This window comes from Colletotrichum acutatum, assembly GCF_030867785.1.
Source record: "Colletotrichum acutatum strain CBS 112980 chromosome Unknown BDZ83scaffold_50, whole genome shotgun sequence".
Taxonomy (NCBI): Eukaryota; Fungi; Ascomycota; class Sordariomycetes; order Glomerellales; family Glomerellaceae; genus Colletotrichum; species Colletotrichum acutatum.
Genome location: NW_026849044.1, coordinates 33,417 through 56,787, shown reverse-complemented (window position 1 = coordinate 56,787; position 23,371 = coordinate 33,417). Strand labels below are relative to the sequence as shown.

General features: G+C 52.6%; 9 protein-coding genes across 9 annotated transcripts; 5 read left to right on the top strand and 4 right to left on the bottom strand.

Moving 5' to 3' along the window:
• The first annotated feature begins 3 nt into the window (after nucleotides 1-3).
• Nucleotides 4-1,086, top strand: BDZ83DRAFT_622355 (uncharacterized protein). The gene is made up of 5 exons (XM_060508327.1): nucleotides 4-127; nucleotides 279-336; nucleotides 394-441; nucleotides 506-518; nucleotides 607-1,086. Exons 2-5 carry the CDS (start codon nucleotides 334-336, stop codon nucleotides 798-800), a joined length of 258 nt encoding a protein of 85 aa, XP_060364609.1. The 5' UTR covers nucleotides 4-127; nucleotides 279-333; the 3' UTR covers nucleotides 801-1,086.
• Nucleotides 1,087-1,666: 580 nt separating this feature from the next.
• On the top strand, nucleotides 1,667-5,092 carry BDZ83DRAFT_346005 (nuclear pore protein 84/107). The gene is made up of 3 exons (XM_060502486.1): nucleotides 1,667-3,787; nucleotides 3,850-4,129; nucleotides 4,178-5,092. Exons 1-3 carry the CDS (start codon nucleotides 1,819-1,821, stop codon nucleotides 4,659-4,661), a joined length of 2,733 nt encoding a protein of 910 aa, XP_060364608.1. The 5' UTR covers nucleotides 1,667-1,818; the 3' UTR covers nucleotides 4,662-5,092.
• A 280-nt stretch (nucleotides 5,093-5,372) lies between these two features.
• On the top strand, nucleotides 5,373-6,194 carry BDZ83DRAFT_752460 (uncharacterized protein; the record flags this gene model as incomplete). The annotated part of the gene is made up of 2 exons (XM_060514206.1): nucleotides 5,373-5,620; nucleotides 5,693-6,194. 2 exons carry the CDS (start codon nucleotides 5,373-5,375, stop codon nucleotides 6,192-6,194), a joined length of 750 nt encoding a protein of 249 aa, XP_060364607.1.
• Nucleotides 6,195-6,784: 590 nt separating this feature from the next.
• Nucleotides 6,785-7,887, bottom strand: BDZ83DRAFT_578350 (uncharacterized protein; the record flags this gene model as incomplete). Its single annotated transcript, XM_060505115.1, has 2 exons — nucleotides 6,785-7,041; nucleotides 7,110-7,887. 2 exons carry the CDS (start codon nucleotides 7,885-7,887, stop codon nucleotides 6,785-6,787), a joined length of 1,035 nt encoding a protein of 344 aa, XP_060364606.1.
• Nucleotides 7,888-9,298: 1,411 nt separating this feature from the next.
• Nucleotides 9,299-10,003, bottom strand: BDZ83DRAFT_622348 (uncharacterized protein). The gene has a single exon (XM_060508326.1). The coding sequence runs from the start codon at nucleotides 9,800-9,802 to the stop codon at nucleotides 9,473-9,475; it is 330 nt and encodes a 109-aa protein (XP_060364605.1). The 5' UTR covers nucleotides 9,803-10,003; the 3' UTR covers nucleotides 9,299-9,472.
• Nucleotides 10,004-13,121: 3,118 nt separating this feature from the next.
• BDZ83DRAFT_752458 (F-box domain-containing protein) lies at nucleotides 13,122-14,806 on the top strand (the record flags this gene model as incomplete). Its single annotated transcript, XM_060514205.1, has 2 exons — nucleotides 13,122-13,486; nucleotides 13,549-14,806. The coding sequence occupies 2 exons, from the start codon at nucleotides 13,122-13,124 to the stop codon at nucleotides 14,804-14,806; spliced, it is 1,623 nt and encodes a 540-aa protein (XP_060364604.1).
• A 565-nt stretch (nucleotides 14,807-15,371) lies between these two features.
• Nucleotides 15,372-18,618, bottom strand: BDZ83DRAFT_652043 (uncharacterized protein; the record flags this gene model as incomplete). Its single annotated transcript, XM_060510498.1, has 3 exons — nucleotides 15,372-18,274; nucleotides 18,366-18,542; nucleotides 18,603-18,618. The coding sequence occupies 3 exons, from the start codon at nucleotides 18,616-18,618 to the stop codon at nucleotides 15,372-15,374; spliced, it is 3,096 nt and encodes a 1,031-aa protein (XP_060364603.1).
• Nucleotides 18,619-19,861: 1,243 nt separating this feature from the next.
• On the top strand, nucleotides 19,862-21,400 carry BDZ83DRAFT_752456 (V-ATPase subunit C; the record flags this gene model as incomplete). The annotated part of the gene is made up of 5 exons (XM_060514204.1): nucleotides 19,862-20,156; nucleotides 20,243-20,337; nucleotides 20,480-20,571; nucleotides 20,644-21,136; nucleotides 21,194-21,400. 5 exons carry the CDS (start codon nucleotides 19,862-19,864, stop codon nucleotides 21,398-21,400), a joined length of 1,182 nt encoding a protein of 393 aa, XP_060364602.1.
• Nucleotides 21,401-21,419: 19 nt separating this feature from the next.
• Nucleotides 21,420-22,737, bottom strand: BDZ83DRAFT_345723 (adenylylsulfate kinase). Its single transcript, XM_060502485.1, has 3 exons — nucleotides 22,515-22,737; nucleotides 22,060-22,312; nucleotides 21,420-21,971 (listed from the first exon to the last, which is right to left on the bottom strand). Exons 1-3 carry the CDS (start codon nucleotides 22,520-22,522, stop codon nucleotides 21,600-21,602), a joined length of 633 nt encoding a protein of 210 aa, XP_060364601.1. The 5' UTR covers nucleotides 22,523-22,737; the 3' UTR covers nucleotides 21,420-21,599.
• Nucleotides 22,738-23,371: the final 634 nt, after the last annotated feature.

The window sequence follows — 23,371 nt, the reverse complement described above, 5'->3', positions numbered from 1 at the left end:
AGCCTCAATGTGATAATGGAATGCAAGTCAGATACTTCTTTCCTACCTACAACAACATCTCAATTTAGGTACCTTAGTTTCCATCTGATTGTTTGCCCCTTCCCAAAGTTTCGTGGAACTCGTACTCGTAGGTATTCAAGCATCCTCCTAATTGGTCACCCGTCATTGCATGATTCAGGTGCTCTATCATTTCATTCATAAGCACATTAAGGAACAATCACGAGCTTGAAGCTCAATGCCTATGGTGGCTCTTTGCTAACATGTCCATTGTCTACCAGGACCGTTCGCAATTTCGACGTTTGGCCTTGAGAAACCGTGCCATTACCGATCGTCATGGTAGACTCTCCGGCACCGCTTCGTCTTGCGATGTAACTACTAACAATGAGATGAAAGGGCCAGAATGAGGACCTAAAGGCGAATCCGCCGTGCCATCCTCGTGCTGTAAGCCCATCACCCAGCCCATGAATCAACTCAACAGACCCAGCGCTGACCCAATTTCGCGCAGTGCGCTATTCAGGGTAGGTTTGCACCATGGACTTCTCCACGGCTTCGTCACGATTCAAATAGCAGGTGCAAGGCTGAGTCAAAGCTGACTTGGGCTCATAGATTGCTTAACCAAAAATGGGTACAAGGAGGAGAAGTGCCAGTCGGTGATTTTGGCCTTGTACGAATGTTGCGATGCCTTTTACCAGTCAAAAGGAGACAACGCTACGTCGGCGAGCTGTCCCAAGCCAGATCTGCTTCGACTGAAGCTGTCGATATTACGTGAGGAGTCGCGCGAGACCGTTTCCCAAAAGTAGCCATAGGGATGCTGAAATGTACACTCTTCCGTAGATATACGTTAACCCGAGTAGAGAAATCTGGCAACATTCAAGAAAGAGAGAATTCTTCTAGGCATTCGTTGAGCGCGCTAAGAGACCCCGTAGGATCTGAACAAGCATTGAGTGCTTATTCCGAGACTCTAATACAAAAGCCTTGACATTGAAGAAGAAAAAGAGAGAGAAAATTAGAAGAAAATTTCCAACTGTGTGTGTTGATAAAGGATGCCAAAGCGGGTCTATACTGTTTTTATACATCCATTTACACGGTCCATCTTGGATCTACTCAAGGCAGGTGTTCACAGTGTTTACTCTTGCCCAAAGCTTTGACGCGACGCGCGCGATTATGCACAGAGCGCACAGACCAGCCAGGCGCTAGCCTGCCTTTGACCTGGGACGTCTGCTCCCGCAAGGTGAGGTATCATACCATAGACGCCTCATTGAGCTGCCAGCTGGTTTGTTTTCATTATTTTTTTCCCCGGTAGGGTGGGAGGTCCGATCAAAGATCCCAGTTTCACTATTCGAGTATAACTCCTCTAGCCTATTTCTTCTATTCTCAGAGTCGATACGTGGGGACTCCTTCAACTCTGTTGAGCGCCTGGAAAAGTTTCTGCGTACAAGGGCTTAATAGGTTGCAGCTTCTTACATCTTTGGCGCTGCAAAGCACCTTGGAAAGTCGTTCACACCGCAGCACCCATGGCTTGATCCCTCCCCGGCCTGAAAACAGAGAAGCCCACAATCATTGTCAGATTGTAAGCAGACGAGTCACAGCATAGTCTCACTTTGTCCGCAAGTCCTGTTTTGGCTAATCACCCACTAGGATCGCATCGGGACTCCATACTTGCCCTGGTCCCATGCGCAACCTTGCCGACGACCAACGATCGACCATTCCACATTGAAGTCAACGAGGCGACCGAATACCTTCTCCCCATTGTGCGCAAACTTTCGATCGATATTTCCCTAGATCCCGTTCCCTTCGACGACGATTGCATTCCCGAAAATGGACGGAATCGGGCCTGAAGTTGAGGTGTTCGCGAACATTCTTGACGATTGCCTAGCGAACCAAGGCACCGATGAGGACAAACGCGCAAGGGTCTTGGGGCTGGTAAACGCATACCACGACTATGCCGCCGAAAAGTTGTCGCAGCTGCGCAAGCCACGCCGTCAGGGCTCAATTGGCAACAATGAGATGGACCTGGACGATGAAGAAGAGGCAGAGGCTGCGGCAGATTCAGAAGAGATTCGAGTATGGGAGCAAGAGAGACAGACATGGGATCTCGTTCGTCGCCTGATCCCGCTGAGATATTCTGTTCGATCCTCGACGAACCAGCAAGCTACGTACAGTGGAGAAGATCTGTGGAGGGCATTCCTTGCGAACGACCAGTCGGCCACAGAGAGGAAGACCATTCTCGAATGGTTACAACAAGGCGCGAGAGCTGGCCCCGACATCGACGACCTCGTACGAGAGCTCCAGCAAAACGCCGACAGAGGTGACATCATCGCTCACGGCTGGATACACACAAGGTCTGCCATCAAGTTGCAGAAGAGTGTGATTGGCTCTTCACGCCCGCTTGACGTGCATTTTCCGGAGGTCGCACGCTCTCTAGTCAACTCAGACAAGGCGCCACTCGTTGCCGAACTAGACCCAGACTCTGTGATCAGACAGGGTCGGAAGTTGGAGCCACAGGATGAGTACTTTGAGAGGGCTATCTGGGTAGGCTGCTTCCAGCTTCTTCGAAGAGGCTGTAGTTTAGAGACTACGCGGGAGTGGTGCTTGGAGAGGACGGAGGTTTGGAGGGCTGTATCCATGTCCGCCTTACCCCTTGCAAGTGATCATGGGGAGACCACACTTGTCGACGACCCTTCAGGGCTTGCTCTTTGGAGACGCATGTGTTTTGCTCTTGCTCGCCAAGGAGGCACCGATGATATTGAGAGAGCAGTATATGGGGTGCTGTCAGGAGACATCCCCAGCGTGCAAAGGGTATGCCAGACTTGGGACGACTTCATGTTCATGCACTACAACGCTTTGATTCGCACACAGTTCGACACTTTCCTACTCAGCCAATGCTCTCCAGAAGCATCAGCAACCATCCGCTCATCGTTCGCCGCTTTTGACGCAGTTCAGTTCCATGGCGATGCAGCCACGTTGGAGCAACGCTTGATCCGCAACCTAGAGACCAGCCCGCACACGAGCAAGGAAGCTTTGGAGCCTATCAAGGCACTACAGGCCGCCATTATCTCGAGAGACCTCCAACGGCACTTTTACGAGCAGGGTGTGGCCATCACACAGAAGGCGAATTCCAAGGAGGCATCTGCGCTCATGCCCGATCACAGCTGCCGCAACGTCGACGTAGTGACGGAAAAGTTCGCTGACATCAAAAATCCTGATGGCCTGCGAATCGCTGTTCATGCACTCATCATCTTCGATACGCTTGACAAACTCGGCACTCTGAAAACCAACACCGTAACAATGAGTTCGGATCACAATCGTCGTGAATTGCAAGAGAACACGATTACGCAGTACATTAGCTTGCTCCGCCTAGCAGGCTTGGAGGAGTTGATACCACTGTATTGCTCCAGGCTTCATCCATCGAGAGCCTTCCAAGTGTTGAGCACAAACCTACTTCCCATCACCGATAGCGAAGCTCGTCAAGAGCAGCTCACCTTCATTCACAAAGCAGGACTAGACGTGGTGGACTTCGTCAAGGCACAACCACAGTTCTTGTTCCAGACCTTGGGCCTCGATACAGCGCAAAACGATGCAATGCGGGAATTCCAGATCATGGACGATGGTCCGGCGTCCTTAAAGTACGGACGTTCCATCAAAACAGACTTCTTCGGGGAAGATCCCGAATCCATTGACCCGGTCGACGAGCGGTTGATCCGGTCAGTAGAATGGCTGCTACTAGTCAGCGAGGCCTGGCCTTATGTCTTTTCCACCGGCGTGGCAATCTACAAGCACTTTCTAAGTATGACCCTGCCTTTTCAAAATAGATGACACCTATCCGCTAATTAGACCCCAATCGAACAGAGACCATGCATTTGAATGCTGCCCGAAGCTTCGCAAATCGTGTACCATTCGATAGCATTATGCGCATGCGCTCAAGCGACTTCCCTGAGCAAGCAGAAGACGAACTCTGGTGGACACAAGATGGAGAATTCTGGGTCAACCAGCTCGAAGGCGCGGGTGCGATGGACCTCTCGCCAAGTCAAGTAGTATCGGACGCCAAGGTGTTGCGCGAACTTGAGTGTCTCGTCAGAGCCTTGGACACAATGGAGACTGTCGCTTCACTGGCGGAGCTGTCAAGGGAGTATGTCAACCTGATCTTTGGCTACAACATCTTACTAACCACTTGCAGGGACCCGTCGGTCAAACGAGATTTCTGGGCTAAGGTCGGCAACGAGGTCAAAGCAGCCAAAGAACACGTGCGACCACTACTGGTTGACTGGCTGGGTAGCCAAGGTAACCCGTGCTCCTTAAATCACATTTCTCGGAGAACTAATCCGCTCGTGACAGAAGATCAAGACTTACAAGCGCTGCGGGAAGCATATCTTCCCGAGACAATCCTCGCCTACGTCAGCACGCTCCATTTCGCCGGCACGACGCTGACGAGGGATAACTTTTTGGAGTGTATGGAGCTGGCAGCCACTATTGCGGAGAAGGGCTCCGATGTGGCAGAGTGCTTCACCAAGGCTAAGCGAATGAAGGAACTGGTCGAGTGTTTTGCTGCCTGCAGCAAAGCATTGGCCGTTGCATCGGGCGAGAAGAAGGCGGCCAATTCGAGCAGCAAGAAGCTACGTGAAATGGGATGGTCACGGGATCTTTGGTCCGTAAAGCACTGAATTGGGCAGTTTACTGGCGAGTCACAATGTTTGTCAAGAATAAGGAATGGGGATCTGAGGCCTGTACTGGAGATGTGTCACGTCTACATGAGATTCAGCTGGCACACGGCATGCCGCTCAGGAAGACTTCGGCCAGGCATGATATGCCTCGAATCCAACAAGGTCATTCAGCTGCCAAGTTGATTGATGCAGGGGGGCGATTAGTTAGATCGAGGCTTTGCAGGCTCACAAATAAAAGAGTATCACAGCAAAGAAGAAGAGGGGGGGGAAATCACCAAAAGTGAAGCATTTCGTAACCCTTTTCGCCATTCTTGTGTTGAGTTCCTACTTATAATTGAGTACTCCGTAGAGATGTGTGTTTATGGGTATGATATCATACTAGGTACGTAGGTAGACGCGAGCTTAAATTAATAGGAAGTACAATCTGATCTCAAGTTCAATTTCGATTGGTTCGATCCAATCATCCGTTGTGGGGCACCCCAAACAAGGTCCTTGCTTAACGTTGTGGACCTTGCACCCCTCTGCCTGGTGAACCATAGCCACATCCCGTCTTGTAGAACCACCCCGCCCAACGAACGCTGACATCTCTAAAGTCGGAAGATATACTTTGATCAGCTTATCAAGCTAGTCAGTGGCCTGCAGATTCTTTTGAGTCTCGAGAATAGGGATCTTGTTGTAACCTTTAATCCGCTGCGTGTTTCTGTCCACACCATGCATGATCCTCCACCACCGATACTTCCACCCAAGCCGGGTAGCCACGACACAAGTCGTATCGGCACGCCGACTATGGTCAACTCGCCCCGGCACGGCAACGGCAACGGCGCCGGCCTGGATGTGGAGAGTGCGGGTGGGAGCCGCTTGAACCAAGTCTCACAGCCGGCCGGGCTCGAAATTGCTCGACCTGAGCCTGTGCCAGATCCAGGCGAACAGTGGCTTCCCAAGGTGTTGCAAGACAAGGCGTACGTTCTTGGACATGGCAGTGGCATCACCTGTCGTTGATTTTTCTTTTTCCAGGCTGATGATGGTATTAGGAAACATGACCTCGCTGATATAGCGACCAACGTGGACCTGCTTAATGCCCTGACACATGCACCAAGTACGATTCACCCATCTCTGTCGTCATCTCACCAGGCCCTTCAAGCGGCCTTGACCGAGAACCTTGAGCTAGCGTCACGGCTTGTAGAGCTCGAGGCTCGTTTAGCCCACCAGCGGTCCACGACGCAAGCGCAGCTGCTTTCAACACATGCGCTCGAGCGCCAGTGGCGGCAGAAGCAATCCGACATGGACCACGCGTTAGCACCCTTCTCACCGGCTGCCATGTACCAACGCCTGGGGCAAGGCGTCCACGAGCAGGCCTCGGTATGCCATGTTTTGGAGGAGAGCTTCATCGACGGAGAGGGAGATGGCGCGTATGCGTCGGAGAGAGAGACGTTGGACTGGATCAAGAGATACAGAGACGCCAAGGTGCTTTACTATCTTCGGCAGGAAAGGAAGGAGCGGTGGGATGAAGGTCGCGTTGGTGGCTGGAGGTAAAATGTATGCCATTCCGGCATCTGGTTCGGGGAAGTCCAAGTGAAGGCGAAAAAGGAACGATGCAGTGGAAACCGCAGGAGGTGGTGGTCCTCGCGGGTTGGAGGTAATCATTCAGCTCTATCCAGAAACGGGGACCAACACACGAGCACTACATCAATGGCATGTCGACGGTTATGTCTGCTGTTTTCTACTTTTGCTCCTTGATGGTAGTATTGGCGACGAACAATGCAATGCAGAGGACCGCATCTAGCTAGCAGATATTTGAAAGAAATATTCTATGGAATAGAAGAGGGGAAGGAAGTATGCAGGAGGAGTGGCCTACAGACTGAATGGAACATGCTGAAATCACTAGAAAATCGCCATGATGTGCAGCGTATAGGTCCTGTCTGTGTCGTTCTGTAGCCCGTCTACGAATGTGTGCTATATGCCTTCAGCTACAGCTGTCATCCTCCGATTTCTCTCTCTCTCTCTCTCTCTCTCTCTCACACACACACGGCATACGTCCAGGGGACATCGCAACCCCACTCCCTGGGATCGTACTCAAAGTCGTCGGAGTGGAAATGATGTTGGTCCAGGGGCAATCACTACCTTCAGGCAAAGCTGAAGGGACTCCGTTTCATCTCAGGACTGCGAGGGCTCATCGGGAGTGCAAAAAGTTCCTCCTCCTGGTCCTGGTCTTGCTGTCTCGGGTGAAGATTGCCCCCTGCGAGCATGGCGTCCAGCGATGCCGAACCTCCTAGGGACAGGTTGCCAGTAGTCGTATCTCGCGCAGGGTGCGAGAAGGAGTGAAAGGCCATGTCATTAGGGGCGGGCGAGAAAGATATGGGCTGAAGATGCGCGTTCTTGTCTGCGAGTCTCAAGTCAGTCACGCTTGGTTGATATGTTGCATAGTTTATCTTTTACGAGTCATCTCACCAGCCGAACCAGCAATCAAATCTGCTGCAGAAGTCGCGAGCTTCAGCCCCTTCAGCTTCTCTCCCAGTCGGCCACCGGTCAGGGGTTGAGGAGAGATGGGACTCGGTAAAGTTCCTGATGCAGACATCGTTCGGCCTTCGACGATGTTGTTGGGTTTTGGGGCAACGCCAAAATGATCGACAACCCATTGCTGCTCCTGGAGCACCATTTCTAAGCCGACGCTTTCGGTATTTGTCATTTTCTCGGCATCGATCTCTTCTTGAAGTTCACGGAGTCTCTTCTTGGCCCAGATGGTGTGAAGAACCCCACGTGTTCCAGTATCTGACTCACTGGCACCCAGGCCTGGCGGGAAGATGGCAGGAAGGGGTTTGATGGTGAGGGATGTACCGTCAGGATGAACAATGGCAACGGTGGGAGGAATATTGGCACCGGGTGGAAGTAAGAAGTACACCCGCTTATGCGTTCCTTTGACATCGTCGCTTGCTGGAAGATAGTTTGTCTTGCCATCCCACGAAACTTCCCATGTCTTGGCTGGCGGTGGTAAGAGTTCGAATGGCGGCGAGGAGGAAAAAACAGATATCGAGGGATCCCATTCCACCATCAGGACCTTGGTGCCCTCATTGCCCTTGCCTGCCTCAAACTCGAACCGGGCAAGGGCAAAGGGCGGAGTGTCCGCGGCAGCATAGGGATTGGTGCTTTTTTCCGGACCGGGAAGATGCGCTCCAATCGACGCCACTCGAGGTAGCGATGAAGCCCGAGTACTACCCGGCGTTCCCATCTCTTCGTCTCCTTCCGATCTTGGCCCGATTGTGGTCCGGCGTGAGGTGGGTTTTGCGGACACGACGCGGTGCGGGGCCGGGCGTTTTGCGGCCTGCTCAAGTACCGAGGCGCTTTAAAGACTCAGACTGCCTATACATAGCGTACTTTCCCCGTCAGCACCGGACAGGAAGAGCAGAAGGTAGTATCGGCCAGTGGAAACAATCCGACCGAGTCTATCGTGACAGTTATTTGCAGCGATTGAGCCGTGGTATGGATTCTAGGCGATTCACCGATGATGGAGTCTGGTCTCTGGCAAAGACAAATGTTTCGAGACGGAGGAAAATAACGAGGTGTTTGTATTGGTGTACATAAATCGGCACCAACCAATGACTAAGATCAGTTTAAAGGAGGAAGTACCCGGACTTGGCGATGAATGGGATGCGGAGGCGGAGACAGACGGATGAAATTCAATCAGGTACGGACCGTTGTGGCTGAGGCGATTGACGCCACGGGCACCATTGATTATTTTTAATTATTTGGGAGGATACGAATAGAGTATCACTTGATTTCAGGATCTATAATCGAGCGGCCTACAACTACCAGTGTAGGTGTCATGACGGGAAACGAATCGCGAATCAGCGTTGAGGCAGGGCCGTATACGTGCCAGGGGCATTCAGGCGTATCGCGGCATCCCAGGAACTCTTCCATTGTCAAAGTAAGAGTGAATAAGAGGTACGGGGAAGACAGAAAAAAAAAAAAAAAAAGGGGGGGGGCCTCTGTTTCCCACATCAGCCACCAAACTAAGGTAGACAACATGTATTCTGTCACTCGGGTGGTACGGTTGGCCTTCAGGGCTGTGTGGCTGTGTCGTGTGTGGCTGTCTAGGGGTGATACAAACCCGCTACGCAGTAGTAGTTTGCCCTGACTCCTGACCCTGGGCTCTGGAGCGGCTCAGAGAGCGGAGGAAACGCGGAGTAATATGGAGGGAATGGGTCCTGGAGATGCAACCATTGTGTAAATTTTTGACAAAGCTGGAGAAGTTTGAAAGTTGCAACCTGTGACCATGGGCGGAGAGAATCCCACATATCCACGGGGCATTCTCGGCCGATGTCGATGCTATTGCCCGCTAGTGTACGGATACTGGGGGGCTGGCCTGGCCAAGAAAAATGGCTTCATGGTCGGCCAACATGACGGGATTACAAGTCTTCGTCTCAAAGGCAAACGACGATGGCGCGCCACCACCAGCCGTACTCAAGTTTCAGTTCTCTTTTCGCGGGCACGCGGGTTGGGCCGCTCGATTTCTTCGAAGCTTACGTAAGGAGATGCGCAACGGAATTTCTCACCCTTGGGATTGGACCGGGAATACAGAGAGAGTACCTACTCACAAACGTAAGTAAGGTGCTATGTACGGATACAGTCCCGTGTCTGTAGGGTAATATACGGATGATGCACTCCCAAATGTGGAGTGAGGCGCCTTCCTATTCCAGTATTCCGTAGCGCCGGTAACCTGATGGCCAACCGGAAGAACGTTATAAAGTGCCAGAACATCCCTCTCTTCATTGCTCCAGTACGGAGTACCGGTATGGCATGGAGCCGGTAAAACGTTAGTCACTAGGTAGCCACACATACACAAGGGAGTTAGAGCGGAGCGGATAACGGTACTTGAAAGTTGAAGGTAAATCAATCCACCAACGGCAACCAAGAGGCCGGAAAACGACGTGAAAGGTTGGAGTCTTGGGGGGAGAAAATATCGACTGTGACGAATGCGGAGGGGAGGGAAGGCCGAAGACTAAGAGCCTAAGAGAACAGAAAGGCCGCGGTAGGCCCGAGGGGCGCTCCACCACGCCATCTGGAACCTCCGTACCTACCAGTGTGCACCACAACATCAGGGTTCCTACCTCAGTACTCACCTTTGAGTGACTTACAGTGTTCATGGTTGGGCTGAGCCTGGCGGGAGGTCAAATTGGTACCGCGGCACCGTAGCATTCACGGTTTACTTTACTTCCCCGGTATTCGTGCACCCCACTGTCTCCGTCCGCCCCCGCTGCATCGAAGGCAGCTTGTCCATCCGAGACAGCGCCTAGCCACTTGTGTCAGTTCCATCGCTTCAACTTCGGTCAGTTCGGTCCAATCTACCGCGTTCCATTTGACCCCATGGGCTACGTTCACGTTGGCACTGGCGGATGTCGGCTTCGCACGCTAAGCTCACGAGAGGTGCCATAACCCATCTGTATTTGCCATCCAAGGTTAAGTGTGCACGGTGAACAGTGAACAGGGCGACGATGAGGTGCCAGAAACTAGAAAGTTGCAGAGGCTGTTTGGAACTTCTTCTTTTACGTGTTTACATGCCTCTAGAATACTCGGCCCTCAAAAAGGAATGGGAGCATGCGTAAAAACCTCAAGTGATGGAGTTGCGCTCACGGCGTACAATTGCAAAATTCCTTGGGCAAGCATTGTGCCTTCAACACCTTTTGTACCTGTACGCATTCATTCGCATGGCAAGTTTCTGTAGGCGGTCCACGTTCCGTATCCCGATGTGCTTCACTGCTTGCTTTGTGACGCCCCGCGAAGCCAAGCCACCCGTGTGTAAATGGCGAAGGCGAGAAAATCAATGAGCCCGGATCGGCAGTGTCGGCGATGTTCGCAGTCCGCTGGCTTTCTCATTCCTGCCGGCTGTAAATTGCATTACTGCGAGAATGAAGCGAAACATGGGCCACGATGGATGAATATGTAGATATCAGTACCAAAATGCCCAACATGACCTTTGTCTGGTTCACATTACTTTCTAGCACGCAATGCGATTGATAGACCCGCCGAAAGAAAAACGTTTCCAGACTGTCACTGTCTACGGAGTAGTGCCTACGGATAGACGTGTCTCCGTTGAAGCGTCTGGTATGGGACCTGTCTCGGGCCTATTTGGCAATCGGTCCTGGATCATCGAAGTCGGCCCAAGCAGCTCTAGGGCGACTGAGACCATGGCCCATTAGCAGTACCTTTGGAAAGGTGAAGCATCTATCCGCGATAGCATCGAATCGAGCTTTGCAATACAAATGAGCCAATGGAAGTAGAGCGACAGCATCTAGCCGTAGGGGCTCCGCCTGGATCTAGGTATGCCGGGCTTCTCTCCTAGATCGTTTGGACGACTGTGCTCGGTACTTCATCGGTGCATACTGTCTAGGGATATTTCTTTGCGCCCGCTGAACCAGAGGTAGCCATAGGCCAGCGCCCACTTGACGCGGGACAATGGCCGAGAAGTGCCTACGCAGTATGTCTACAGCCAAACCACCAAGCTGCTTCGTCGCGTGTAGTTGAGGGCAAAGGCTTGACACACGGCGAAGACATTGGAGCGCCATCGGGCGGGTTCACCATCAATTCCCCGGGCCCCGTGATCGACGTCTGATTCTTGAGTCTTGACGATGGCACTGGATGGGAAATGGAGACGGGGAAGCGCTATATAGCCCGTAAAACAGCGGAGGAATGAAAGTCGGATGTTGAACTGCGAAGTGAGTAGATACCAGCGAATAGACAACCAGGTATCTGATCTGAAATTGTACGTGCCTAAGGCAAGATACCTTACCTGATTGCTGTTGTGGCAGTCGCAATTGCAGTTGCCGCTCAAGTCGAGTGGTTGGAGTACCGTATTACTCCGTACCTGACCTCCGTTTCAGTACCTTACTCCATACGGATACCTGATGGCAAAATGGATGAGAAGACATTACACTGATAGAGTCAAAATCCAGAACCAATGGGTGACTTGTGGAACAAGAAGCGGGAAGAAAGAAGAAAGAAAAAACAAAGACTGAACCTGAAGGCCACACTCGCAACAGGTATACTTACCAAGGTATCTATTTACTACTACTCGCTCCATAGAGCAATGGAACTCGACCACTCGACAAAAAGCATCCAATGCGATTTCACGTACGGCTTGCCAGGCTCAGGGCTGTGGGGATGAAAAGCTTCGTCCGCGCACTTTTACGGTGCTTTCCTCGGCCGCTCTCTTTCGCTTCCGCCGTTCACGCCCATCATACTGTGGTAGTGAAGAGATCGATACACGGTAGAATACCCACAATTGATAGGTAAATTGAGCGAAGTACCCCCAAAAAGACGCTTCTCCGGCCCTTCCCTCTCCGAGGCCGCAGCCAGTCAGCGCCGTTGCATCACAGTGCCAAACACCGCTTCGGGATCATCGACCCCCCCCCCCTCCAAGCCAGCAGGTGCCCTTCCTCACTTGGACCTCCACTAATTCGCCGCACATACCGCCGGGCCACCCAGAATTAGCGAACAGCCGATCCCTCTCTCGCTTTCTTGCATCTGCCTCTCTCCCGTTCCTGGCCTCCAGTTCCACCCGACTGCTCTCGTTGTCTCTTCTCTATCCGTACCGTACCTACCTAACCTCATTGTCACCTCATCCGCGTTTGCGCCCATAGACTGAGGTGACCGCCAGTGTCTACCAAGTTATCCAGGCTTGGGTACCATACCACCATACCTACGTGCATACCCACGTCGCCCACAGAGAGGTTCTACGTTTCTACCCACTCTCATCCACCCACCAAGGATTCATGGAACCTGAGCCTGACTGCACCACCACCGCCTTTCTTCCACTACCAGTGCCGAACGTACTGCCTGTCAGAGAGAGTGAGTGACCCGACTTCGACGGGCCTCTCCAGCACCCTCGCGCTCTGTTCTGTGCCCCCTCCCTCTTCCTCCTCCATTTCTTCCTCGCATCCTCATATTCCAACCAACATCGACCATCACGCCCGAAGCGTCACCACCGCGTTCTGTGTCTCTACAACACTATCGTTCGCCTTTCATCTCCTTATCCGACTCGGCTTTGTCACATACGCTCATTCACCATCTTTCCTCGTCTCTTGCTCCGGCTCGACTATTCTCGATCCATCTCATCGGCCATCCAATCTCAATAACCTACATTGCCGTTGTCGTTTGTCGTCACCTCTCGCCCGTCGACTCTCGAAGCCTACGCTCTCGACGACCCTATTCCAATCGACGCCGGGCGCCAGCCTGTTCATTCAAATCACCCCCTACGATTCTTCCCGCCTCCTAACCATCATCGATATCTTCAATGTTCAGCCATGTTTGAGCCGCGAATGCACGGCATCGTCGACTTTCCGATTCCCGCCCGTCGTTAACCCTCCCGTTCTCAACACGACGTACCTCGAGACCTTATGCCGGACTTCTTAGACCTTGCTCCCTCTTACTTCAGGCTGAGCCATTGTCCAGCGCGATAGCATCAACATGGATCCGCCGCATATCACCGAGTTCGCTTCCGAGCGCTACTTCAGTAAACTCAATCAGCTCAATGAGTCCCCCGCGACCCGCGAAGCCCAGCAGCTTCAACAATTACGCCATCCTCAGACGCCATCCTCTCAACCGTATCCCTCCCCGCCGATATCATCTCAGTCTACCTCTTCCTTTATTTTGCCATTACGAACGTCCAAGTCAAATGAAGGCAATACCGAAAATTCCCGACCCTCAGATCAGAAGCGTACCGAGAAGAGCCGACTCTTCAGCCTGCGATCCAAGGTCTCGATCCTCCAAAGCAAGTCAACAGTGCAGGTAGACCATCGCGAGCAGTATACAGTGTTTGCGAAGCCAAAGACGTTAGCCACCCTCTCCTAGAGCCAACATGCGATTGCGTCTAATAATTCTAACAAATCACCAGGCAATCTCTCGGTCAATTGTTCTTGGCTCTGCCTACCGAGCTTCAGATTCAAGTCATTTCATCGCTGCCATTGACGGACGTCCTGAATCTTCGCAGAGTTTCGAGATCCTGGCACGCCATTGTGACTTTGAATGAGGCGCCCATCGTTCGCCACCATCTAGAACGTCACATCCCGGCATACGCCTTGCGTCTTTACCCATCTAACGACCCCACCGCCGCCAATTTCCATCACCTGTGCGGCTTGTGGCATCGTTTGCATGTCGCCGCCAAATTGTCATACCTCATGTGTGAATGGATCACGAAGGAGATCTTCCTGCGAACGACGGAATCGCAGCGTCTCGAGTTCGCCCCTCAACACGAACGGATGCGTCGTCGTCTGATACCACTCCTTTTCACCTTGTTTCATTTTTTCGAAACCTATCGAAAGCTGCACTTACAACACATACTCGACCACAACGGTCATGGCTTACTGCACGAGCCATATACCCTGAATCCGATTGAGGCTCGAATCATGAGCATGTACGACGACCAGACACTTTTGCGAGTTCATCAAGTCTTCCCTCTGGTCATCTCCTCATTCTGCCGACGGTTACGTCCGCCATCTTATGCTGGCCGCGTCGAACGATCATTGCGAGGCTACTTGAAGGAAAGACCTCCAGATGAGGTTCACGTTGCCATTCTATGTGTTGGAGGCTTGCGACAAGTGGAGAGGCTTTGGGAGATCAAGGGGTACAACAGCAGGCGGGGAGCTGTTGATGTTTGGTACAATTGTGTCTCGAAGGACCCGATCGACCCAACCCCGAAACAGCGACGAGGTATTATGGGCATGGGCCGAAAAAAGTCCTCGATTTCGGTCAAGGATTCGACCAAGTCGACGCAACATGACGGAATATCAACGCGTCGTGCCTCTCGGGCTTCTCTAGATGATCCAGTCGATTCCGACACGAACTTGGTATTCAACACAAGCCTAGCAGCCGGCATGCCCATGGGACCGCTGGAGCGTGAGCATGCCCGACACGTACTATCTGACCTCCCTAGCTTACAAGAAATCTGGCTCAAAACTGCGGAAGCTTTGATATTGGAGCGGGGCATCGTTGAGCGTACCCAGGATATCAAACGCAATGCACAAGTAATGTTGGAATTAATTCGCGATGATGGCATGGATGAGGAGGATGAGTGGTGGTACGGACGAAGTACACCAGAATCCATTCGTCCTCCGCTCGAAGCGATAGACGAAGATGCTATGGACGGCGCATGAGAACCAGCGTGGCGTGTTTAGCATTTAAGGGCGTTAAGGTCGGTCTGGAATTTGGCCCATTGGAACTCAAGCGGAGACTTGTTTTTGGATATTGTTTTTTTTTCTTTTCATTCTCTTTGTCAGGGCCAGCATGGAGAGGGGTGCAATACCTGGGATGTGGATAAAGATACCAACATCAAACAGTTTCCATTTAGTTTTGTAGTCTTGTGATAGCCATGACCGGTTGGCATTCGTTTGCCCAGTCAAGTCAAACAATTCACTTGTTGAGCGACATGCTCTTTCCATACACAGGCCTGTCACTGATGACCGACTGGCACACACTCGATCTTGACCGAGGCGACCGAGGCACATCGACCTGGCTGGGTATCCGTACTAGACGATGCTCGGAATCACAGTTGAGAATGCCACCCGCCTTTTTGGCGCATCTCTTCCGTGGCGCAAAGACGTAGGTAGAGGGCAGGAAATATTTCCTGAGCCCTTGGCACCAGTCGGAGCAAGGTGCCAGTAACACAGTGTACCTACAGGCGGCGCATTAAGTGGTCGCTCGTTACAACCACGTCTTTATCTACTGACGTCTCGAAGTATGATACATGCGGTCTCTCATTGCAGATTCTGTCATGCCGCCATCAAAAGACGACTGGCCCAAGTGTGACGAGCCATACGTTGAGTTCATGGTCGGCGATGCACGCTGCATCTCTGCACCATTGACATTGTATTGTGTGGGGTTCATTGCCAAGCTTGCTTGATTAGCCGTTGTCAGGCTTGCCAGAAAGGCTGAATCGGAATAGTCCTGGAAAGACGACATGCCCGTATTCTGTACTGGGTGTTCCTGCCGTGCATGGAATGTAGATGACTGCTGTTGTATCGGCCGTGAAGTCGAAGTCCGGGAGCTGTCTCCGCGCGTGCTCGAGGATCCGGTCATGTGGGTGCCATACGAAGGTTGCTGAAGGCCCACTAGCCCATGATAGTCTCCGTCACTTGTAGACTCTGTATAACTGTCCCCATTCTGCCCTAGTATTGACGGAATTTGACCGGTACCCGAGCTGCTTAGGCGGTGCTGACTGCTATTAGATCGGTTCTGTGGAGTTGGCTGATGTTGCTCTTGCTGATGAAAGAGATGCTGTTGCTGTTGCCCCTGAGCCGATCCACCTTGATTGTACATGCCTTGCCTTGATGGCATATTCGAGGAGTAGGATTCCGCTACCTCAGTCCTTTCAACTCCTCGGCCAGCGGATGAAGCTGTGAGGCTTTGGCTGTATCGAAGTCGTAGATCAGACTGAGGTTGCTGGGCGTCAAGGGCTTGCTGGAGCGATGATCGTTTTGCAGAGCCGCTCATCTGGGCGCTCGACCTCTGAAGATTAGTATTATTGGCATCTATGAGGCTGCTGTTGTGAAGGTCTGTCCGCGTTGGCTCTAACGATTGTGGCACGTGCTGCCCTCGTTGTCCAGTCTGACTGTTCTGGCTAGCTTGCGTCATTCGGCTGTTTGAGGCAGCATCTTGGCGCTGATGGTTCGGTAATTTCTGCCTCTTGGTCACTGGCTGATGGCCATGAATGTGATCCTGCACTTGTGATCCTTGAGACCGGGCCATCTGCGGTGACGAAGGGCTCTCACTGGTGATTGCAGTAAATCCACCACCATTGTTTCGATCTGAAGCCGAGGCAGCTGTCATCGACTCATTGCCGGCAATACTGTCTCTGCCTTCTTGAGAAGCCTTCCGTTTACGCTTGGCGACTCTGGAGGCTTTACTGACTTGTTGCTTCATGGCAGCGGATTCGCTGACAGTCTCCGGTCCCAACTGAGAAGCCACATTTACCTGATTGGCCGGTCGCTGCTCGTATTGTTGTTCTCGGGTAGAGGATGTGGAAATGGCAGCAGGCGCCGGCAGAGCCAAATCACTCGCTGCGGCAGATTGTGGCTCGCTTCGTTGGTCGTCTGCAGCAGATGTGGTCAGTTTTTGTTGAGATTGAGAGCCAGGCACATTTGCTGATTCTTTCGGTCGATTCTTGGATCCCTTAGGACGGCCAGGACCTCCTTTCCGCTTTTTGACGAGCGGCGATCCGAGCTCGTCAAAACCACCAGCCGTGCTTGAGGATTCGGGAGGATTAACTGCTGTTGGCTGAATAATTACTGGGCTCTGAGATACACCATTCGTATCCTCATGGGCATCGTTGGCCAAGGGCACCGTATCTTTCGGTCGGTTTTTCGAGCCTTTAGGTCTCCCTCTCCGCTTAGGGGCCGGCGTGATTGTCGAGGTCTGGGCGAAGCCAGATTCCGGCATTCCACCGGAAGCACTTGGACCAGAGACTACCCGACTGAAAGCTGGAGTTTCAACCACCCGCTCGGCGTCCACTTGCAAACTCTCTGCGTCAGTATCTGCAATTGTGTCATCCATGTCAACCCAGCTACTATCCACCGCAGCTCTTCTCGCCGCGTCATCACCTGCACTGTTGTCCGTTGTTGCTCCTGCTGCACGAGCTCCTGAAGCCAGTCGCTGGGCCCTCTGGCCAGCTTGTTTCCCCTTCGCATTCCTGCTTCCTTTTGGACGACCACGTGGTCGTCTCAGGTTCGTTTGGTGTGCGCTCGGCATTGTTCCCTGGTCTAGAGCTGGAAAGATCTCTGCCAGCCAGCCAACAAAGAGAGATCCAGACCCATTCGCCTCGGCGCTAACGGGAAATGATCCGCCGTGTGATGTGTGCGCATCGGCAATCCCTCCAAAGAACTTTAGTCCCTTGCAAAGCTGATCAACGACCAGATCAGGGTCCAGGCTTCGCAACAGAGTCAAGAGTCGAGCTTGTTCGGCTATTGTCTCCGCGGTCGTAAGTGTTGAGGTCTTCCTCCGCCCCTGCGCCGTTTCTCCAACGGTCTCCCGAATATATGGTGTATTTAGCTGGGGTCGATTGAGCTGGGGTGCATTCAGTTGCGGTGTAGTGAGCGGTGTTTTAGGGAACCACGGTTTATTGAGTTGTGGTGTTGGCTGCGGAGCATTGAGCTGCGGTGTATTCAGCTGCGGTTGGTGAGGCCACGGTTTATTCAGTTGTGGTTTATCAAGTTGCGGTGCGTTTTGCTGCGCTTTATTGAGTTGTGGTGTGTTTGGCTGCGGTGTGTTTGGCTGCGGGGCACTGGGATGCGGTGCGTTGAGCTGCGGTGGACTATTCGAGGCATGTACTTCTGGTCGATAGATAAATTTGCTCCGTCTGATGGGAATGTAACGGTCTGTCTGGGCCAGTCTGGCCGCAAGCTGCGTTCCCTCACTCGTGCGTTTGGCTGCTGCATCACGCTCCCGACTTTCGTTGGTAGTAGTGAGGTCTATGTGCATGACTCCAAAGTTCCCTTTCGTCGCATCGGTCTTGCCCTTTAGCTTACTAGGCACAGGGTTACGTACACGTCCATCTCTATAAAGGCCTGGGATATCATCCTGTACTGGGGGGCCAGTATGTTGCAAGACACCGAATCTGTTCGCCGCACCTACAGCTCGAACGTCAGCAACGTCTTTCAGTGTTCCTACCTGGTCATCCAACGAGTAGTAGCATTAGAGAGATAGGAATAGTCTACAAACCTCCTTCACTCACAACACCCAGTGTAGGGGTTTGTGCTGCAGAACCGTTGCGAGTGCTACTATCGGTATCAGTGCCAACAACGGTGTCAGTGCCAGTGCCAGTACCGGTAGCGGTAGCGGTAGAGGCATTAGGAAGCGGTGTAGGGCGTCGCGCAGGGTTTGAAGGTTGAGGAGATGCTTTGCAGAAGACGATTAGTCGGGGCGCAGAGAAGGAAGCGTGTTGTGCTTTACACTTACCTGCAGTTGTAGCCATGGCTGTGGACGACAGTCGCGTCACAAATTCAGCATCGTCCCTCAAAGAAAGATTGGAGCACAGCCGTGCCTTTTGAGGTTTCTGCCCCGGCGAGGAGTGTTGCTCGGCCCTTGATCCAAATGGCAATAAATACGTGTGCTAAAACTCGCGGTTGCAAGAAGGCATCACGAAACCCAGGGCGGATCACCAAGGCGACTCGACAGCATATGATAACTTGCCGAGTCAGCTTCTCTTTTTAATAATGCAACGGCGCCAGCTGGTCGTCATCGTTGTTGGATTCGGCTGAAGTAACGACTTAGATTGTGACAAAGCGAGAAACGCTCGATCGTCTGGAGCTATACATTGAATTAGCGACAGCGAAATCTAGCGATGCGCATTGGCGATGGGCGAAATATACCGAAAGGGAAGATAGAGAAGGAACCAAGACCTGCCGCGGGATATCTAGACAGGTCTTACGTTCTGCAAATGCACAGTGGCCGTCGAAGTTGGGGAGGTATGGCGTGAGCAGAGTTGGACAGCATTGGGATGTCGAGTGGAGAGGTCAAGCTTGAGCTTTTCTTAGCAGCTTTCCTTGTACAGCAAGTAAGTAGGCTGCCACCTCATTAGATGGCAGCAAACTCGCTGGCTGCCTATCAGGCGACCTATCGCCGAGTGAGTGACGAACCACCCACCACCCACCCAGCTTTGAGGTACCCGACTACTGCGCCCCCGCTACGTCGCTCGCTGCCCAGGTACCTGATCGCCGCTCCCAAATCCACGTACCTCTTCCACCTGTGGACACCTAATCTGTACTTGAACACTGGCAAAGCTGTGAGTACCTCGTTCGCGATTGATCGTTGCGGAGGGGGCTACATGGTGCAGGCCCGTAGGTTGGCCTCAGCTTAGGACCTAAGGTAACCTCTCTCTCCTCTACTCCGTACTACTTGGCAGTGCTGCATTGCAATCCGCTCCGGCCTTCAATTGACACCATCTTAGCTACCTACCCATGTGCGATTTCTTTACTGGAGTTCGCAAAGTCATTGCTCATTAGCGGGTATTATCAAAACCCCAGCCTCCAGGTCAGTTGATAACTTCTAATCTTCTCTTATTGCATCGACCGACGCCCAACTAATTCCGCCTACTTCTCGATAGCTCGCTCGACCTCACCTACCGTAACCTTACCTCGCCTTACTTTCCTATACCTTCCGAGGCTCTGACATAGCCGCATGGATAGCTAGCCTGCGTCCGATCCAGTTCAAGAAGCATGTCTACCAAATACGCCCTCGTCTCCCTGCCTCTCGGCATCTTCGACTCTGGAGATAAGGACGACGCCATCTCCTCGTTAAGCGCTACCATTTCGGCTGAAAATGGTAGTGTTCGCCCCTTCAACATCCCCGATTTCAAAATCGGCACCCTGGATGCCTTGGTCCAACAAGCCGATGACCTTGCCAAGCTAGAGTCCACCTGCCAGGCTGTTGTTGCGAAGGTTGCCGACTCATTGAAGTCAATCCTCGATGGTGATGAGGACAAGATCTCCCAGCAGAAGATGGTCAACGACAGTGAGAAACGTCCAGGGCACTGCCTCGTTGCTGCTGCCTGTTCCACAAACCTCTTGTACATGATACTGACGGCGGTTGCACCTCAGAGCCCACCGACCAATACATCAACTCGTTTTCCTGGAACAAGGTTCGATACCGCGCCGACAAACCTTTGAGCGAACTCGTCGATACACTGCAAAAGGTATGTGGAGAGAGAGAGAGATAGCGTACTCAGACCAACAGGTTCGCGGCGGGACGTTTCTTTGCTGCATCTGTCTCGCTTTCGACGTGGATCTGGGTTGTCATCCATAGAGTAGGCCCACAGGAAACTAATAAAGCGCCAGGAACTTGTCACTACCGACAACGATGTCAAGAGCAAGTTCAACCAGTATAACTCAGTCAAGACAAACTTCACCACTCTCCAGCGCAAGCAGACGTACGTATTACTCCAAGGCCCATCCTTTCTCGTGGCCCAATGCCGGCTCGATAGCTGACAGCGGTATTACAGTGGTAACCTTGCGACAAAGTCCCTCACTCCCGTTGTCGATCCCGCTCTCCTTATCCAGGACTCGGAATACCTAGAGACGCATCTTATTGTTGTGCCGAACAATGCAAAGAAGGACTTCTTGAAGAGTTACGAAACACTGGCACCGATGGTGGTCCCCAGATCTGCCGTGCAGGTCGCGACGGACGAAGAGTTCACCTTGTACGCCGCCACGTCATTCAAAAAACACAGTGCAGAGTTTCTTGCGAAGTGTCGCGAGCAAAAATGGACTCCGCGTCAATACAAGTATGTGGAGGGTGGGAAGGAGGAAGAGCAACGTGAGCTTGACCGGGTGGCTCGTGAAGAGAAGAAGACATGGGGAGAAGCTCTGAGAATCGGCCGGACAGGCTGGAGCGAAAGCGTCATGATCTGGCTGCATGTGCTCGCACTTCGCGTATTTGTCGAGGCTGTTCTCCGCTACGGACTCCCGCTCGACTATGTCAGTGTTCTTGTCAAGGTCAGTGCCCCTATCTCTCGTTCAAATCATTGCTTACGATGCTAATGCGACGGACAGACGAATTCGAAGCTGGTCAAGAAGGTCAAGACAGCGCTCGACTCTAATTACTCCTATCTAGGAGGCAACGCCTTTGGCAGAGACAAGCGCGGGAAAATCACCAAAGACGACGCAGCACTGTCGTCCGAGATGGCTGCTGTTGGTCTCGGCGGAGGCGAGGAACACGAGTACACGGCTTACGTTTACTACGAGTTTGACTTCTCCTAGTTACGTGGAACTACGCAATTGCAGCATGGCGGGCGCATGCACTCCCGCGCTTCAGACGCAACCTTGCACTGAAAACGCGTAGTATTCTTTAAGAGGCAGTTAAACCGTGGTTAGAACGCTCTGGGCTATAGCGGATTGGTAACTCCTAGTTCAAACAAGATGAGAATCGGCCGTCCAGGCAATAGTAGGACCATCCACATCAGGCTGTTTTACTCGCAGTAATGAGACCCTCTTTGATCAGCCACTCGGCAATTTGTGCCACACATTCCTCGACGCTCGACTTATCGGTCCTGATGACAATCTCGGGCTTCTCGGGTGCCTCGTAAGGGGCCGAAATGCCGGTGAAATCCTTGATCTCTCCCGCCCGAGCCTTCTTGTACAGACCCTTGGGATCACGCTGCTCAGCGACCTCGAGGGGCACATCGACAAAGACCTCGATGAATGGAATAGCCTCGTCGCTGCTCTGGCCAGTCTGGCTGTGCAGCTCGCGAGCTACTTGGCGGTCTGCACGGTAGGGCGAGATGAAGGAGGTAATGGCAACAGTTGAAGAATCGGCAAACAGCTTGGCAACCTGCTGCGGCATTAGCCACGTACTCTTCAATGGTGGCCGTACTTGGGTCGGAAGATGAAGTCCAAAGGGTTAAAGTAAATGACCGTACCTCAGCAATGCGACGGATGTTCTCATTGCGGTCTTTCTCAGAGAAACCAAGATCTTTGTTGAGGCCGAAGCGCACATTGTCGCCGTCCAAACGGTAGGCGGCAACTCCCAGGTGCAAAAGGTGCTGTTCCAGAGCGGTTGCTACGGTGGACTTGCCAGAGGCGGAGAGTCCTGTGAGCCAGAGGGTGAAACCACGCTGTCCGCGCAGCTGGTTACGCTCGGAGCGCGAGAGTGAGGGGTGCCATGTGATGTTGCTACGATACCGGAGGTTAAATGTCAGCCAATCTGTTCGTTAGGCTGCCAGCTGTCGAGTTGTGGACGTGAAGGCAAAAAGCTGCAGAGCATTCACCGCAGGCAGGTGCGACGACTGCGGGGTCGGTGGGATGGTAGAAATACATGGAGGGGCAATTTCGGTCCTGTCATGGCGAAACTCTAGATTTCCAGACTCATACTTACGTGGCCATTGTGAATTCAATTGGGCATCTGTTGGGAAGGACTCAAGGGGAGAATGGTGTTGAAGAAGCGAAAGTGTGGAATGGAATCAGGCGCAGCGGCAACAACCACCCATACATATACACACAGATGCGCTCGCATACACGACTCTCACGACAACGGACCGAGTTGGGAGGGTACTAAGTTGCTTTTCACCCCACCTCCTCCCCCTCCATTTTTCTCTCTTGTTTTTCACTTCACAAGCTAAGATCACGTAGAAGTCAGCGCCAGGCGATGTACCCCAAATTCCCAAACACTACAAAGTAGAGAGTGGCTTCACAGGGGAGGTACTTTGCCTGGCTTTGGCCATTTCCACATCTAGGTTTAGTACCTTACGGATCCCGTAGGGAATGATCCAATGACCTAAGATACAGGAAGAAAAAAAATCAATAGAATCCGCAACATGATGCATGTACTTCCTTACCGGAACACTGCGAGTCTGCGCCGAGCGATGGCGTCAGATCGGCTAGAGGTGGATCATCGCTTGGCGGGACCAGCACGTCAGTGGCCTGTAATCTGGCTGGTTCTTGCCCATTTCAAGGTATTGCCTCCGAATGACCGAGTGCCGACTCCCGCTCCATTCCCGGATGCCGCGCCGCGCTTCACGTCGGTGCCGAAGACTCCTCCGTCTCAGCTAGGGACGGGACCTCTGATGGCCACCTTGCACGGCTATAACATCACAGCTGTCCTCAACTAGAGTCGCGCACTTCGAAATCTTGACTGAATGCTCTGCAGGACATCAACCCTGTTCGCCGGCTGCAATTTTTCACTTGCGAGCTATCTATCAGCTCAGGCCAGGTCGCGGGGCTATCTACAGCCTA